Consider the following 17,149-nt stretch of genomic DNA (forward strand, 5'->3'; position numbering starts at 1 on the left):
GTTCCTGTTTCGCCAGTCCGAATCGTATCAGCAGATGCGTTTGAGACTGGTGTCGCTCATAACAGTTTCTTGCCAAACATGTACGAACAAGTTCGTCTATTTTTCCACATCGATCGAGCTAAATGAGTTCAAGGTTTTTCAGGTAACACTCGAAAGAAATATGCTTTCGGACTTATGAACAAGCCAACTTGGGTTTTAAGGATTCCGTGAACCGCGACTTTACGAACTTCTGAATCTTTACTTTCATGATCAAACATTAATCGCCACACTGTCTTTTACCTTAGCGTTTTCTCATCTGTCGTTGACACACCGCTAAACCGCGCAGCTGGACTGAACTAGCTCCTAGTAAAATCCCCAGATTCGAAAACCGGACATTTTCCGTAAAATACATTTCAGTTCGTTCCCTGCCAGGGTTCTTGCTGTCGCAAAGCATTCATGAATTCAGTTGTTCCGCGTCTATTCACTCACAATAAAGATCTTTTAATGGAAGTGGAGTAGATTCTTGAAGGACAATGAACAGAACGCACTGATTTTCCACCCCACGAGAGATGGAAAATTCGTCATAGGTGTAGCAACAACTGAGGACCCATTTACTTTTATGCCGCGCTGGCAGTGCCACCAAATAAACGCGCGCAAGCTTCCTATGAGCGAAGCCGTTGCTCAGGTACCAGATAAGTCTGGGCGCCACAACAGCTTGTAGTAATGATAGTGTAAAAACAGCCACTTCTAATGAGGTACGGACCCGGAGTAACTCCTTACTCACACGGTATCCTCATTTAACTCTTGATAAATATGTGGCTTCCTCAACCTTTAATATCACGTTTTGAAATCATCCCCTACGCCCGGTAGTGTCCTGACGTCCCGGGACCGAGGTAGCAAGCATCACAAGGAAGTTCCGCCTCAAAGCTTCACAATCCCATTCCTTGACGTCTGCTGATTCGTCCAGCAAGCTGATAAGTGATTCATCAAGAATAAAGTCCTGGCAATCCTCATTTCTGCCAACCACCCTACAAGGCTTAACCCTGCGCCTACGTAACGAATTTATTTGCAATTACTTCACAAACTTGGCCGGATTAAAAATGGATGACAGCCTTGATTTTTCGACATCGTCCGACAGGGTCCCGCATAGTGTACTCACCTATAGTTGAGAAGAGTTTGTTACATCTCAGTCCTGTGCTACCGGATATCCTCTCCACTCAACAGCAGAAATATCAGTTTCGTGTGGGAGGCTTCCTACCCTATCACCCAGCAGCGTTGGTTGGGACTGCTATTCTGTTTCTTCCACGGAAAGGGTTCTGTAACCTCAAAAGCTCTCAGAGCAGTTGTATACATACTACCCCAAATTTGGCTACACTGGTTGGATCGTCATACACATAGCTACTATGTTCACTCTTGATCAGTGTTCACAAATCCATTACTGCGACTTACTGTAACACCCAACCCACCCACTAACTGTCATCCTCCTCTTTCGCGTGCGAATTCACGGTAATCTGAGTGTCTGGATCCCAAATGAATTTGGTACTTGTTCCCGTACCTTAAGCAGGCTACGATGGTACACCTCGCCCTGCTGACCTCCTCATTCATTACCGCAGTCAGCTCGCCAACATTATATTCCGCCTTATTCTGTGGCACCGTGGACGAATATGAAACCGCTGGCTTAAGCGCAATGAAGTTCTATTTGATACTGTTTGCGGTAGAATAGCTAGGATTATTCCATCCACATCCCGTCTCAGCCCAAGCTTTCCTCACTTAAATACAAGCGTTTCTGTAACTGCCAGAATTATACGCTTCGGTTCTTACGAAGAGCCCCCCACCATACTTTATACTCTCAACGTGAACATCGAGCTCCTTGGCCAGGAATTTATTAATTCTCCGAGGGTACATAGAAGACGGGTCAAGTGTTTTTTTGCCGATCGCGATCTTCCAATTGGACAGGTTTCCGTGTGGATGTCATCTACGAAAAGCTTAGGGCCTACAGGGGAACCCAAGACAACCTCTCCTCCAAGATGTCCAACATTTGCCTTAATAATGATAATGTTTATTCTCAAATGGTGCATGGCATTACGTCAGGAATGATCATAAAGTTGCAGTTAAAATAAAGGCGTGACTGGCGGAATCTTTGGTTATGGGAGATTGCGTGGGAAAAGGACAGTGCCATAAACAGATCCGCTTGCCTGCTCTTGGGAATTACGGTCCCGGTGTTCGTATCCGGTTATTCAGCGTTACCGCAACCATCACATATTTTCACAAAAACTTTCTTCCCAGGCTACTGTGGTGCAAACAATATATTTATTGACCTCCTATAGCATCTATGGTACAGTCGGCTAGAACCACGGGGGCCACCTCATGTCTTTTTAGTCCAGATAGGACACTCTTTGTTTGAGAATATGATCACTAATGTTCTTGGTCTTCCTGCATTTCGTAAAACATTTTGTTGTATTCATCACATCACATTAAACCAAGAGTCACCCCTGGTTGCCCATTTGCTATTATTCTGTTTCGACTAATAAACTGGTGGTATACAAGTGAGGAACCTCATTGCTCAATTAATTAGAAGTTTTACTAAAACTTCCTAACGCCAAAAAGTTGGCATAATTTTGTTTGCCACTCACTACATTTATATTTATCTTTTTATGATCCTCTCAGTTAGATACTTCCTATCATACATCAACACCACAGACATTGTTGTGAATCAACGCTGCCCCTACTTTTAGTCGGCCGTACAATAACGTGTCTCTTATAGGATATCTTCTGCTGTCCGTCTACTGGCCTCCGGCTCCCTTCTCATGTGTAATCACGTTAGATCTACTAAATTCACTGTAATTAAATGACCTTTGGCAACCTTGAGGGATGAATGCATTTTGGAACAAGTAAACAACAAAGTTGACGTAGAATCAGCGTCAGGCGGATGTCATATCGGTTGCTAGATTTTCATCCGGATTCTTCTCTGGGAACGGAAGTGTTTCCTAGGCTGCAGATAACCAACAGATTAGTTACGGATGCCTACAGAGTGAACGCGTAAGGGTACCTTCTTTAGCAACTCTGGGTTTTGTGTTTATAATAATATATTTCCTACTATTTTTGTCTTTTTTCTTCTCATTTGTCTTTGTGTTTGCCTCGTTGACCGATTGCGTTGCTTATGTTATATTACAAGAAATCCAGGAGCGGCCTCTGTGTGGTAAACCTACCTCTATATACTGCAATCCCGCGTGTGGAATCTTTTCAAAATGGCGGGTCCAAAGCAGTGCCAAGGCCGGGTAATCAGGTTATAAATAGAAAGTCCCATTCACTTAAGCTGAATGCGTTCGGAAGGGGCAAATCAGGGGCCTTAAGCCTACTTTACCGGAAATATTGGCTTCTCGTTTGTTGGAGTTCTTTCAATTCTTGCGCACGCCAGGCCCTAGGTCTGATCCCGTAAAACATCCCACATATTCGAATGACTCGATCAAGTACCTATTCAGTTTTTTCCTCCTTGGGAAGTAGATATTTGGCGTTGTTGGACTCCGGACTTAGCACAACTGTATTTTAGGTCACCCTTCTGACTGAAACGCTTTGTGCTTATTCTCAACGAGGATACTGAAATACAACTGGGAGGAATGCAGGCTACTTCTTTTAAAATCGGTAAGAAATATGAATCCCTTGATTTCGTACGTATCACTAGACTGGTGTTATGGGCTTTGTGTGCTGGACAAATACGTGGAATATAGGATGAAGCTTCAGATGTTCCTGGGGTCCTATTCCTTCCTGTCAGCAAATTTTTTAGTGTGCATTCCAGGCTGGTCTTTAAGGTGTGATGTTTCCGAAAATGATAACAACTATCCCCTGATTGCGTCCAGTGTGAGGTAATAAGTGTTGATGCATTGTGCTATTCTTAGCATCCCATCGGGTCTCTCTACCCGAGGTTTGTTAACATCGTTTACAAAGGTGATATGCGGTAACTGTTCACTCGGTCCGAGGTCATTGATGTACAACAGAAGCGAAAGGGACCCTGTACTCAGCTACTTGACATCCCAGAAGGTCCATCCTGAAGCATAGCAGCTAAATCATCAGTAATATATGCCTGTAGTGGCTAACGGCCCTATGGAGTCTCTAGTGAACTGAACGAATTACTGATGTAAGCCAGATACAAAGTCACAAAGAAAAAAATACAAGTAAATTTTGACTCACAGTTCAAAATAGGAGATTCCGTAGTTCCGTATTCCGTTGAACCACCACACCAAGAATAGTTCTATCTTCCTGGTATCCCAGATCGCCGGTGATCGGAATATTATTCCACAAGCGTGAATATATTAGTCCAGTGTTTGTAGCTGAAATGTTTGTTCACGCTTGGTGTTAGCAGCGGTCAAGTATAGCCAACCGGCGGTCACAACAACAGTCACTCAGCAAAGGTCTCAAAGTCACTTTGGAGCCAACGCGCGGGCGGTAGCGGTTGTATTTCAGTAAAACAAACTTTTGTACAGCGATGTGACTGATAATGATGGGAAAAAAGAAGATGATACTGAGCATGAAAAAGAGCCGCTTACAAGTGCTACATGCCTGACAGAGTCAGGGACATTGTTGAACTCAAGATAGCTTAGCGTCGCTGGTCCAGTTGTCTTAACTTGTGCCGTTAACCTGTGAATGGGACGCAAATAGACCTTAATACAGGGGGAACCTAATGAACGCCCTATTGATTAGGTCCTACGTGGTTGCATTCAACTGAGAGTCACTCCCACGGACTTGACTAGTTTGACTAGTTGGCCAATATAGCTGTGACAGCTTGGGCTTCACCCCTGTGTACAGCCACGATCTTCGCACTATCTCGACCTTCAGAAGTTCATCCCCCACGTGAAAGTTGACTGTTAAAGGGAGCAGAAGCGATCGCTAAGTCTGCACTGAGACTTTCAGGGGTGGTGATCAGTAAAAACAATAAAATCACGAGTACTTTGGTCTAATCAAACTCATTCACTCGTACTCTCTGTGATCGTGGGTCTCATGTGCGCTCATACGTTCCAAGTTTTGTCATCTCGCTTCGTACGCCTAGGTGGCCGAATAAAAGTGGAACGGTTACGCTGCCCTAAGAATCAACTGCACGCCACCTGTCAGAGAAAAACGTTAAAAAGGCACAAATGGCGGTCACCACACAGCCAAAGCAAACATGAATCCCAAGCACATATATCCTGGCCAGTAGACGATGTCAAACAAGGTATGCCACCCTTTGCAAGAGAGACGGAATAATGTGATCCATGAAGAAAGCTTGAGGGATTACACAGATCAGATATCCCACTGCGCCATCGCTGACACCTCATCTCTCCACATGTTCGAGCAATTTCATCAACTCAAGCTCTTGTCGTTTGTATCGATGAGCGTGATAAATGCATAAAACTCCCAAACACTAACACCGTCGTTGTCAAGGTCAACGAATCATGTTTCTTCTTATCGAACATGGCCAATCCGCTACCTCAGTACTAATAGGCCCTAGACACACAGGTTTTGCACCGAGGAAACAAGGGGGTTACATTAATCCAAGGGTAAAAAGGTGGTCCATTTTGAGCACGTAGCCAACGATCACACCCCCACTAGCGACTTCTAAAGGTAAACAGTTGACAGATATATGTAGAACGGGAGGATGCACTCTCGTCGGTCTAAGAATCTGACAAAAGTACTTCTGGCATACAGAATGCTTGCTAGATAAGGATTACGGGATCAGATGCCTGAACTGAGATAGTAATATGAATGCCAAGCACTGAGTTCCCTTGGGGTTTTCTTCCGCGCACAACACCTTGACCTGCTCGCATATCTAACCATTTTGGGTGTTAAAAGCCCCCTCTGTGACGGAGAAATATACGTACTCCAGCTTACATGCGTCAAGGCAGGTAAAATAATGTAAGAGTTCTAGCCACCTGTTTCTGTGGCGTACAGGAATGTATTTAACCCTTCTACATTCTTTCTTGATATTTTGCCTCCCGTTCTGTCATTGACGGATGAATCGTTCGCATAGGCATCGAGATGGAGTGTCAGAAAGACCTAGAACTGACCGACACATCGTTAGCTTTAGTTTTTAACTCCCAAAAAACGTGCAGTTTTCCTCATCATCTTTCAAACTCCGAGAAGTTCTACGGCTGACCACGACGATCCTTTAAATTTTGTCACGGAAAAAGCCTGAGAATGCATCTTTAACAGAAACCAAGCAACTCATTTTCATATTTTGGAGTTGCCACTGCTTCAAACGGGCCGCAAAAAATATTACCCCCATGGCCATCTGAAGCTACCGTTACCATCAACTGAAAAGCGCTTACGTGAGTCACACAAAGTACGTAATTTAGGCCTGGTATCTATGCGAAGTACAATGGGGACCAAGAAAACTCTCCGCAGGCCACATACACCGAACGACGGTGACCACAAATATATGTTCTTTGTTAGGCAAGAAGTCGTAGAGAAGCTTACAGTCAAGTAACTTTTGAGTCAGTCGCCCAAAGCTGAAACTCTGGCGCGGCCGCTTTGCCTGTTACCGACAGTTTCGCCCTCTCGGTATTATCTGTATCTGTATCTATCAAATCTGGTATCCAACCTGCCCCATCCACGACAGTTGCCTTTCACTAATGAAGATCAGCTTGGTTTGCTACGATAAAAAACTACTTCAGAGCATCCCCAGTTGGCTCCCTCTTACCACATATCTGCCAAAACTTATGGAATACATTGTCATGTAGAACCATCCGATGTGGTGGGTGGTTTTCATAGGTCCTATACCAGCTTTTGACCAAATCGCAAAGCCGTTGCAAGACGCAAATACTCCGAGATACTTTTAGTCGTGATGAGCCTGGACGGTAGATGACGGCTTTCCTTGTTTAGAAAACTCAGCCCAACAGCACGTCGAATAGCCAACTATCCACTTTGGCCGGACAGTATGTGTTCTCCATTGCGAAACCGTGCAAAACCAACTTCTTACTTTCCCTAATGCTGGCTTCTTCGAATAGTTCTAACAGAAACTAGAACAAACTTACTGCTTGTTAAAGGTGGCGGTCTCTAGTCTACCTTTTATCGACCACCTCAAGAGATTTTGAAACAGTTATCTGAATATATACTCAAAATCCGTCTATAAAAGGCTGTAATATCAGCCAATTTAAACAAAATTTCTTAGTTCAAGAAGCAAAATACTCCAAAAGATTACAGGGGATAACAGAATCTCAGAAAGCAACGAGTGAAGAATAGCAAATTTTGTAAAGCACCCTTTTGGTCCGACCATGTAGATAAAGAAGATTTACCACAAGTGCTAGCAAGTGTCAGTGCTATTTGTTTTGCTCCTAGGTAAATGAAAAATGACTGTTGAAGTGGTAGAGAAGTTGGTAGGTTCACACTGAGTCGGGAAATGAGCTTTTTGTATGAAAACGATGATGGGAGGATGCAGGCCTTTGGAATATGTTGTTTTAGGCAAACAGACAATATAAACACCACATGACTTCTAGATGTCTACAATAAGCCAAATCTGATCAACAGCGTCTGATGAAACAAACCTCAAATCAGTGTCAAACTCTGGTGATAGCTTCATATTCGAAGGGTGCGGAGTTTTGTACTACACAACCAGAGTGGAAGAATGAATGCATTTGTAAGAAGTTGCGTCTCAGAGTATCCTGATGTTTTCTCATTTTCCCGTGCATCAGCCGGCATTTTTGTATCAGGCAGCTAATCGCAATTAAATCAAGGCCAATTGAACTACTGAACCGCGTGTGGAGGATTCAGACATCTATGGGTAAGCGCTCTCGCAGTACTCTGTTGATATTTTAAAAGGTGAAGTCATCAAAAAAGCTGTGCAATAACTTTGCCTCCTGAGGTTATGGCTACTGTTGCGTACACCCGTCTTTTGCAACTGAGTTGGAAAACCCAGATGCGGTCGATGCAGTGTAAAAATGTAATTACTCAGGCTGACAATGTTATGAAAGGTTTCAATATGGCTTGCAGTTAGTTCTCTAAGGTAGCCTGTTCCGCGCTTGACAAAAGCCTTTATCTTTAGAGTCCGAGAATTCGCGACTCTAAATTTTGAATATGTTACCGATTTAATCTGACAGATACTCAATTCAGCGATGTGTTTAGTGTAATACACTACGATTAACTCTGATAATGCATTCAGACCCCAAAACCTTAACATTGGGTTGAAAAGCCATCCAGAATCCAGAGTTCAATCTGTAAGTTTGCGATGACAGACACGTCATACACAGTTGGTGATTGAGCTTCCGTGATGGTATCCCCAGAGATGACAGTGTTAAGCCAAGACAGAAGACAAGATTTTGATTGAACCGGCGCTGAAATGTTTAACAGGGTACTTGGATATATGAATTCAGTCATACACACTACTGACGATGCTGTTTTATCCCAACCACTAGACATTTTGTGGGTCCATAGTCAACCGCTGCCGTACCGCAGTCAAAACTACTAGCTCTGATCTGCCTACTGCAAATTAATCGGTAGTGTGACGACAAAACGTTTTTGTAAGCTGACACACTTGGCCTTGCAATGACATTTTGGATTCCGTACGTAAAGTATACGTAAGATAAATAAATAAATATAAATATGAAATATGTATATATATAAAAAGGGATGCAACTGGATGCTCTTTGTTTCAAGGCGCAGCTGGTTTTTTCACCCTGTTTCACTTAGTCTTGGCTTCTCATACTAACGCTACGTTAATGCACCCTATGCACTATCGCTGTTAAGGTCTTGCTTGGGTAGATATAAAACACGTGGGAGATATTTCTCGATTCAGTGCCGGAAAGGCTCTCTTCTCCATATTTTTCTCATGCTTACCACTGATTCTAAAGAAGGAGTTCAATATAACTTTATTTAATGGGTTGAAGATGACTAGGGGAGAAGTAAATGGAATTAAATTGGCGTTTTCGGAAGCGGACCACCTAATGGAGCCATATTAAAGAGAAAATCATGGACTGCCGTACGAAAAACATGTAAGTTGTTAAGGAAAGCGAAAATTGAATTATGAAGTTCATTTAAGAGTTGCTGGTTGAGAGGTGGAGAAATAGCACTGAATAGGCAAGAGGAAGGTGTACTTCTAGCGGGTACGGGAGGCATCTGAGTTGATGGGAAAATCAGGAGGAAAATGTAAGCTAGATTTGCAGGCATGGGAAGCAAAACATAAAAGGAAATTGGAGGTGTCGGACAGGCGACGGCCAATGTTCTGTTAAATTATTCCACGAAACAAACAGAAGAATCTACTTGACAAGATGAGCTTCCAAAACAAGGCGAACGAAACTATTCACAGGATAAATCATTCACAACAGTCTCTCGGTTTGTACATTCCCACAAAACCCTGACCTACAGCTCAAATTAAGACCATAGCCATAAGATATTGCTCATAAGTTTGTTGAAAACCCTTCGACTGGCCACGACCGGTTTCCTCCTTCTTGGAGCTCATCAGGCGCATTCCCCTAGTTTCCCTCAAAATTATGTTCTATCTGAACTCAAATTGCAAGAAACTAGTGAATTACACTTATTTGCTTATTAATCTGGTTTCCATGGGAAGCCCAACTGAGTCCCAGCTGAATTCCTCGTTTGTGATACTCTTTAACCAAATGTGCCGCACCCGGCCGCCTCATGTTGAATCTGGTACGATAAGTCAGTATCGCAAAAACTGTTTAGACTTAACTTACCACTAAGTACCAACTGAAAAATTACTCGGCGTAATGCAGCACATTTTCCCGAAGAAAAAAATCAGCTGGGATGTTCAGCTTGGATTCAGTTGGGTCTCCCGTGAAAACTAAATTGATATGCAAGTAGGTCTACTTCGTTTAGTATGGCCGTTCGTTTATATCAAGGTTTTGGAAGAGTGAGTTCCCCGGAGTGGGAAGCTTCACACAAATTATGCACAACAGTCATTCAATTTGCTTCTAAATTCAAAAATCACCCAACTAAATCCTCAGGAACCGTGATATATCCAGGTGTTATGTTGACCACATAACCGCCTTTGTTCCAACTGAACTCAGCCTTATTGGGTTTCCAACAGAAGCCATTCAAGCCTACTCGGAAATCAACCTGACTCTGGAAGCAGAAGTCGAGTCCTTAGACTTTGGAAGGGTTGCGAGAAACGATGAGAATCTCTAGAGGGTAGTCTATAAGACGCTGACCAGGAATCGACGACACATCGATTTGGGATCTCTGAACTCATAGGCCAAATGAAGAATACCACACTATGTTTGAGGGATAGAGCAATGCTTGTGTGACACGCTTAACTCCTAATTAAAAGCACAGAAGAACAAATTCATCCATTGGAAGAACTCAGTCCCTTTTTGTTAATGGAACATAAGTCGAGTGACATGCGGAACACGATTAGTATCAACAGAGAAGCCGGTGTGTAGCATTTCGCCATTTAAACGTGATAACGTAGCCAAAATGACATAACTTGTGTTCCGAACAGGAATCTGGAAAACTTACGCAGTAAATTTGTTGATCTAATAGTATCCAAAGCAGTGGCAACTGGACAAGTTGCCGTAATCAGCAGTCATCTTTTGTGTACCCATCCTGGACATCCATACAATGATCGTACAAAGGATAAATATCTTGTAAATTAGGCAAATACTGACCATTTTTGGTTAACTTGTGGAATTTATAACCCCATTACACATCACACCATACTTCATCTGATTACTCATATAATCACACTATCAACCATTTCGAATCTTATCAGTTGACGTACTGAGTTTTGGCATACGATATTCATCCGGATGCGTAAACGTGAACTCCGTAGAAAAAACTAATCGTGCTCAACTGGCAGGCAACACCTACAAACCAGGATAGAAACCCGGTTACGTGGTAACTGTCACTGAGCTTCTGTTCTCCAAACTTAGCGCTATGAACATTACGCAGCTTACTTCCAAACAGCAAACTATATATGTTAATAAAGGAAGCTACTCACAAGGTTGCTGAAAACTCTTCGACAGCCCACGGTCGGTTTCGCCCTTGTTAGGACTCATCAGGTAGGCGCAGTCCCCGAGTTTTCGTAAAATTTATGTTCTGCTTGAACCCAAATTGGATTGTTTTCCAGAAATACACTCATTTGCAAATTAATTTAGTTTTCACGAGAGACTCAACTGAATCTCTCGTTTATGATATTCTACAACTGAATGTGCTGCACACAGGCCGCCTCACTTTTCAGTTGGCACGATATTCGAGATATCGCAGTTTATTTTCAGTAACCTTGTGAGTAGTTTCCTTTATGACACTATATAATTTTATCTATCTGTAACTTATTAATGCTTTCATATTTATGGTTGTAAACTGTCAGAGAGCCACACAAAACAGTGACCATTTGCTCTTTCGTTAATCTGATGACGTCTCCGAGTATGTTCCTGAGTTAGAAAAATAAAAGACGTTATTAACATTGACGGAAAGCGCAAAATATAACCTGTGGATAGTCCTGGAACAAAATCAAAGCTTGCCACGGGATTTCTGATGCACCAGCCGTTTCCCACCACCCGATGGTATCGTGCATTTCATGGAAATGAGATTATGTGGTGTCCCCATTCAGCTTACTAGAGAATCAGCGGTCTGCGTGACACCTGCTACCGTACCATTTGTTAAAAAGGTGGCTAGCTTGGCGATTAATTTGCAAACATTTCGTCACCATTCGAGGAAACCTTTTCAGCGCACTGAGTGTGGTGTGAAAAAGACTGTCAATATGCTGAAAATGTATTGTTAGAAGTGCGCTTGAAAAAAGTGGAAAACAAAATTACGACAGAAGATACTTGATATGGCTATCTCGACTATGCGCTTTGACTACAAATAAATCACGAGTAAACGGTCCTGGATGTTCATTGGATACGAAAATAGTGTGTTAGTCCTTTCACTACTTGACAACAGTTTTGGGGGAAGCCAGAAATGCAAGGACCGTTGGGGCATATTAGGTTGCAAATGTGACGAGATATTCTACGGCCCGTGCTGCTCTCATCCATTGAATAGAACGCGCGTAACACAGTGTGAGCTTTGTAAACATGTACTGCGAATGAGAGAAATGGTTTAATCTCCGAGCGAAAAACCTGGAGAAGAGCCTATTCCAATTCCGTCAACTGTTGACTACAAGCATTCGGTATTATATTCTCGTCACAGTTGTCATACAAATGCGTTTAACATACTGTACTAACCTTATTTCATTGAAAGAAGGCTTGGGAGATCATTTTACGCATGGGGCTCGTTAGCTATCTACGAGTAAAAGTTCTGGTTGTTGGATACACCAAAGACGAAGTAGCTTCGGTTAGGAGTAAGTCCAAACTACTGATGATGCGAATAGTGGCCTGCAAGTAGGGCCGGAACACATAATGGTTGTATCGGAATAACTTCAGCCACTCTAATGTTAGCGCATAAATTTCAGTTTACCGAATGTCCTCGAGGTGTGTTCTGTTTGTCTTTTGACTTTAAAGGAAGGGTTGTAAGATTTAAGCATAGTGCGGACGGTGTTTAGGCATTGGTGCTGCTCAGCTGATCTTTTAGTGTCTGATGGAAGGTGATGATTTGTGTGCTGGAGTAGGTTGACACGAATTCCATCAGTGTACTGTATCGTTGCATAGAGTAGTTCCGAAACACTTGGACTGACAGTCAAATTTCGTCCACGTGCTTTCCAGTTTAGATTTTTTGTCATCGCACTCTGCTTGTCACATTTGTTGTCACTTAATGTCTCTAGAAAATCGGAACGATTTCCGGAAAATGATTAAACAGTTCCAGTGGACCTTGTGCATAATCGCCTCACTGATCAGTAATTCGGACACCTCATTTGAAACAAACGATTCCTCCCCGCACAGAACTGAACGCATTATATACCTAACCCCTAAAGGTTTTGCTTCTCGCTTTAATTAGGTTCTTTCGTTGAAAACGACCGGCATTCGAGTCTGTACTGGATTTGCAGTGCCAACTCATTTGACAGTATAGTGATGGACACGGTCAAACAACACCAAACCAACCCAGACCATGTCCGACAGCGACCTTGTAGCCACTGACTGCATGTGTGATCGATTTTACTCTTAGCACTAGTCCAATCGTATCCGATAAACCGTTTACAGTGATCGTCAAAATGAGTTTTAAAATTCTGTAACTGAACGTTAGTTCAACAGGGAAGTGAGAGAGATAGTTGAAAATATGAAACCGAAATCCTGGTCGTCAGAGGGACATTGCTAATACTGTTGATGCGTTTTGACGAACGCATCCTCGTTTTTAAACATCCTACTCAGCTCCGTTGACTCACCGCCTACGATGAGATCGTCACTACAGGTTCAGCCCACTTTAGCGTTTCCCTCACTCACTGTCTTTCTGGATACCATTGGAATCGAAATATAGAAGTGAACAAGCAAACCACGGAAAAGTATGACAGCACAGTTGACCTTACACTGGAGTGCCAGACAGTAATTCGATCCCCCACCGCTAAGTCCCTAATAGAAGGTCGTGATATTAGCGAAGTACACTCACGTGTAAATTAGCTTGGTGTAAACGGGATATTCAACCGAATTTCAGCTAAATCTCTCGTTTACAATATTCAACGAAATACTATGAATCGAGGATGACTTGTGTTTGAGTTGAGCCGGTATTCAAGGAATTGTAGCGTACTTTATTGATGGAAGACACCATTCCTAAGGTTGTTGAAAATTCTTCGACAGCCAACGACACTTTTGCCCTTTCTGGAGCTCACTATTCAGATGAAGTCCCGGATTCTCGACGAATTTATCTTTTACTTGAACAAAAAAGTGCACTCGATTAACGAAGTCTACTCGTTTGTCGGTTGTATTACTGTACACATTGGTTCGGACTAGTTGACAGAAACTCTTGGAAACGCGAAACTGATAGTATGTTGGTGAACGGTTTTCACCAACTTTAAAGGCAGCTTGCTGTCATGATAGTACTTGCTACGTCGCGCAGCACACATACTAAAGAAACGTCAGCGAAAGAAACACAAAGATATTCGAGGTTTGGATTGGTGAAGCACTGGAGCAATGAGAGAGGGACCCTTCGGTCCCTAAGCAATAACTTAGATCCTCGAGTGCATTCGGTTTGCTTATACAGTTATTTCCTCATTAGCTTAGATCATCGGTAATTTGTGTGAAGTAAGTTTTGTTACCGTTACCCATTGAATAACACGTTGCAAGTTTCTCTTGATAAGCAGAATGGCCATTTTCCCTTATACATGGCATTTTAATCAACTGATGTAGGCTTTTCTTACCTAGGAAAACTTGCGGTGTTCTTCTATATAGCGACAAAGTGCAAGAATGCATATAGTTTTTGAAACGAACTCCCTCGAATCCTTACAGAAAACAAAGGCTAATAGCAATGTGTATTCCCCGGCTGGCCTTCTCTGCATGCTCTCCTAGTCAGGCCTCAGCGACATACAAAGATTTGAGATATGAAAGATCATCCAAAAAACGACAGCTGACGAGGAAAAGCCTAATCGGATCTTATTCGTTTTCGTTCTGGATTGGTGGTTTGAGAACATGACATAAAACTGTAAAACTGTTGGTGAAAAAAATTGTCTCATAAACTGTTGATCACTGCAATTATACCCGGTTTTTTAACAGTAAATCTTTGGAACTACCTCTTTTCCGTATTTTCCACTCTGGCCATGCAGAAACACTGACACAACCTAATTGCTAAACACCTGTTCTCCTCAAAAGAAAATAATTCGAAGATTTGGAACTGGGTCAGCTTTTGGATTGTACTCCCTGGAAACGGAACGGTACTATATATCATTCTAGTTGCTCTATCCCTCAGTACACATTACAGAAGGGCATGAAATTGCAAGCCTATCTGTGCACGTATTTGGTTGTAGTCTGCTGTGGAAAACTCAATTGCTTCCTTTGGTTTAGTTGCACCCATCCTGAATACCACTATGTTGGTACGCACGCTCCTGAATAATAGCCTGAATTTCTAATCTAAGTAGAACTATTCTAACGGTTGATAATACTTTATCGTCAAACATCCACCTGTATGCTGCAAAAATGTAGGTGTATCAGATCGCACAACGACCGTTTTCCTTTAAGCAGTACCATAACGTATAATTTTTCAGACGTACGGTAGGAGACTCGGGATTTGAGGCCTCCAAAGGTGAAGAGATTAATGTAGCGAGTAGTTCATTACGAAAACACATGCATCGCGATACCTCGAATATCGTAGCAACTGAAACATGAGGCGGCCTTGTGCTGCACATTTAAGTGCCTAGAAACATCACAAACGAGAGATTCAGCTGGGTTCCAGGTGAGTTTCTCGCAAAATCAAATTAGTTTGCAAATGAGTGCATTTTGCCAACATGTAAACTTGCTTGCTTAGTTGATCATAAAATTTTTCCCGTACTCTAACTGACCTGCCATTCAAGAATTGATGAATAAGGAGACCAAGGTAAGTGACTCATACTTTGGTATACGCATTCCTGGCAAGTACAATTCATGTGGGAATCCGAATGCAGAGGTAATTTGAAAGCAAACGTTTTGTACAATGGACCTCAGTGGAGCTAAGATTGTCTCGTGGAAGCATGCTGTTGCTACACGAAAATCTGTTTTGTATTAGTGACTTTACATGACTCATTGTTTATGAGAATCAAAATTTACGTAATCTGTCCAATAAGCGATTGTGTGGCGTTCCGTTGTTATTGTTGATAGTATAATTCAGCAGATGGAAGCGGGAATCGATATGTGCCGGATACCAAAAAATCCTTTCTGAGACAACAGACCTCGGATGTAGCATGATCCCTTGCTCTTGAGTTCGCTAGAGATTGTAATGTGGTCTCAAGTAAACGAGATTCCGGTTTGCACATTTGATTGTATGGCATGAACAGAGATCCAAAAGACGCTGTGAGGACTTCGGTATTTCCGAACGACCTCCATTCACGAAAGACAACTTCATTGAAATCAACTGCCTTTTTCTTGGGCATGAAGATTAAAGGCTGATGGTTGATTTACAAAGTTGAACAATTGATTTTGCGCTAACTGTTGAGCATTTTGATGCTGGTTGAGCGTCGAGTGACCTTGAAGATGAGCGGAATTGTGCAGACGGTTTAGTGTGGCAGACATAGGAAATTCTCTGGATGTTCCACCGTCTGACTTATTCCCAAGTAGAGGGGACATGACGCTGCCACTAATTTGTCCACGTATTGCGGTACCATGACCGCCAAGTGTAGATGTTATAAATGTAGGCCTGGGGTCCATCGTTTGGGTGCTGATGAATGAGGAATTGGTGGAGGCTGGAACTGGTGGGAGTGGCATGCTTGGAGGAGACAATATAGATGGAAACCGAGGTACGTCATAGGTTTGTGAATCTGAGTATGTGGTCGGGGCTGCTAGTTCGCTTAGTGGTACGGGTTCATAGGTGGCGTAGGGTAATCGCTTGTTACCACTAAGATCAAGGGCACTCATGTCGTTTTGCGACACATGGTTTGTGAGTTGATGCGGAAGGTGAGATGAATACAAATTCTGTACATCCATAGAGGAAGACGCTACTACAGGATACATGGAGGCATTTGGTTGGATGGGCACTGATGAATAGCTTGGGAGTCCAGTGTACTTACTGGTTGGAGACGACTGATTATATACAGAGGCATTGTTTTGTAGAAACAGTTTGTTGCGCTCACATGTCCTGTTGACACGGTATGCCTTTAATAGACAGAAGCCGATTAGGAAGAGGAACAGTGTGATTGTGAAGGTGCCCACAACGGCTCCAATCATTTGTAGGGCAGAGAATTGTTTCTGTTGGAAAGAGAATGTAAGATATAGAGCTAAACGGGAGCGAGAATACAGGGATCAACACGTTTAGTTCAACGGTAACGAAATCTCAACTGTTAAGGACAAATACAGCATGTCGGGGAATTGTACACAAAGAGATTGCAGTTCAGATTCCGTGAATCAACACGTAACACTACTGCGAATACGATGTGAAAGCGTAGCTTTTTACTGCATTTCGAGAAAAGTTTTGACGTCCAAGGTTTCAGCCGCATTCCACTGTCAAAATCTTGCAAAAGTCATCAACATTAGTACTCAGAGTATTCCGCTTTCTTTGTACGTCCAGTAAACGCAGAAGCAGAGATGTCTAACAATTTCTCATCACTGACTGAGACAGCCAGAGAGTTCCTGGGGGGTTTCAGACAAGACGAAGTAGGTAACAAACAAAGCTAATCCTCTTTTTGTGAAGCCGTATC

At 42.6% G+C, this 17,149-nt stretch overlaps 1 protein-coding gene across 1 annotated transcript in view; it reads right to left on the reverse strand.

The window, feature by feature from the left end:
• Window positions 1-15,360: 15,360 nt before the first annotated feature.
• Window positions 15,361-17,149, reverse strand: part of T265_02844 (hypothetical protein) — a gene marked incomplete at both ends in the record, with an annotated part of 61,474 nt that continues 59,685 nt past the window's right edge. The window contains one exon of the mRNA XM_009167188.1: window positions 15,361-16,700. Coding sequence (XP_009165452.1) covers window positions 15,867-16,700 — 834 coding nt within the window. The remainder of the gene's footprint in view (window positions 16,701-17,149) is intronic.

This window comes from Opisthorchis viverrini (genome assembly GCF_000715545.1).
Source record: "Opisthorchis viverrini unplaced genomic scaffold opera_v5_37, whole genome shotgun sequence".
NCBI classification, from domain to species: domain Eukaryota; kingdom Metazoa; phylum Platyhelminthes; class Trematoda; order Opisthorchiida; family Opisthorchiidae; genus Opisthorchis; species Opisthorchis viverrini.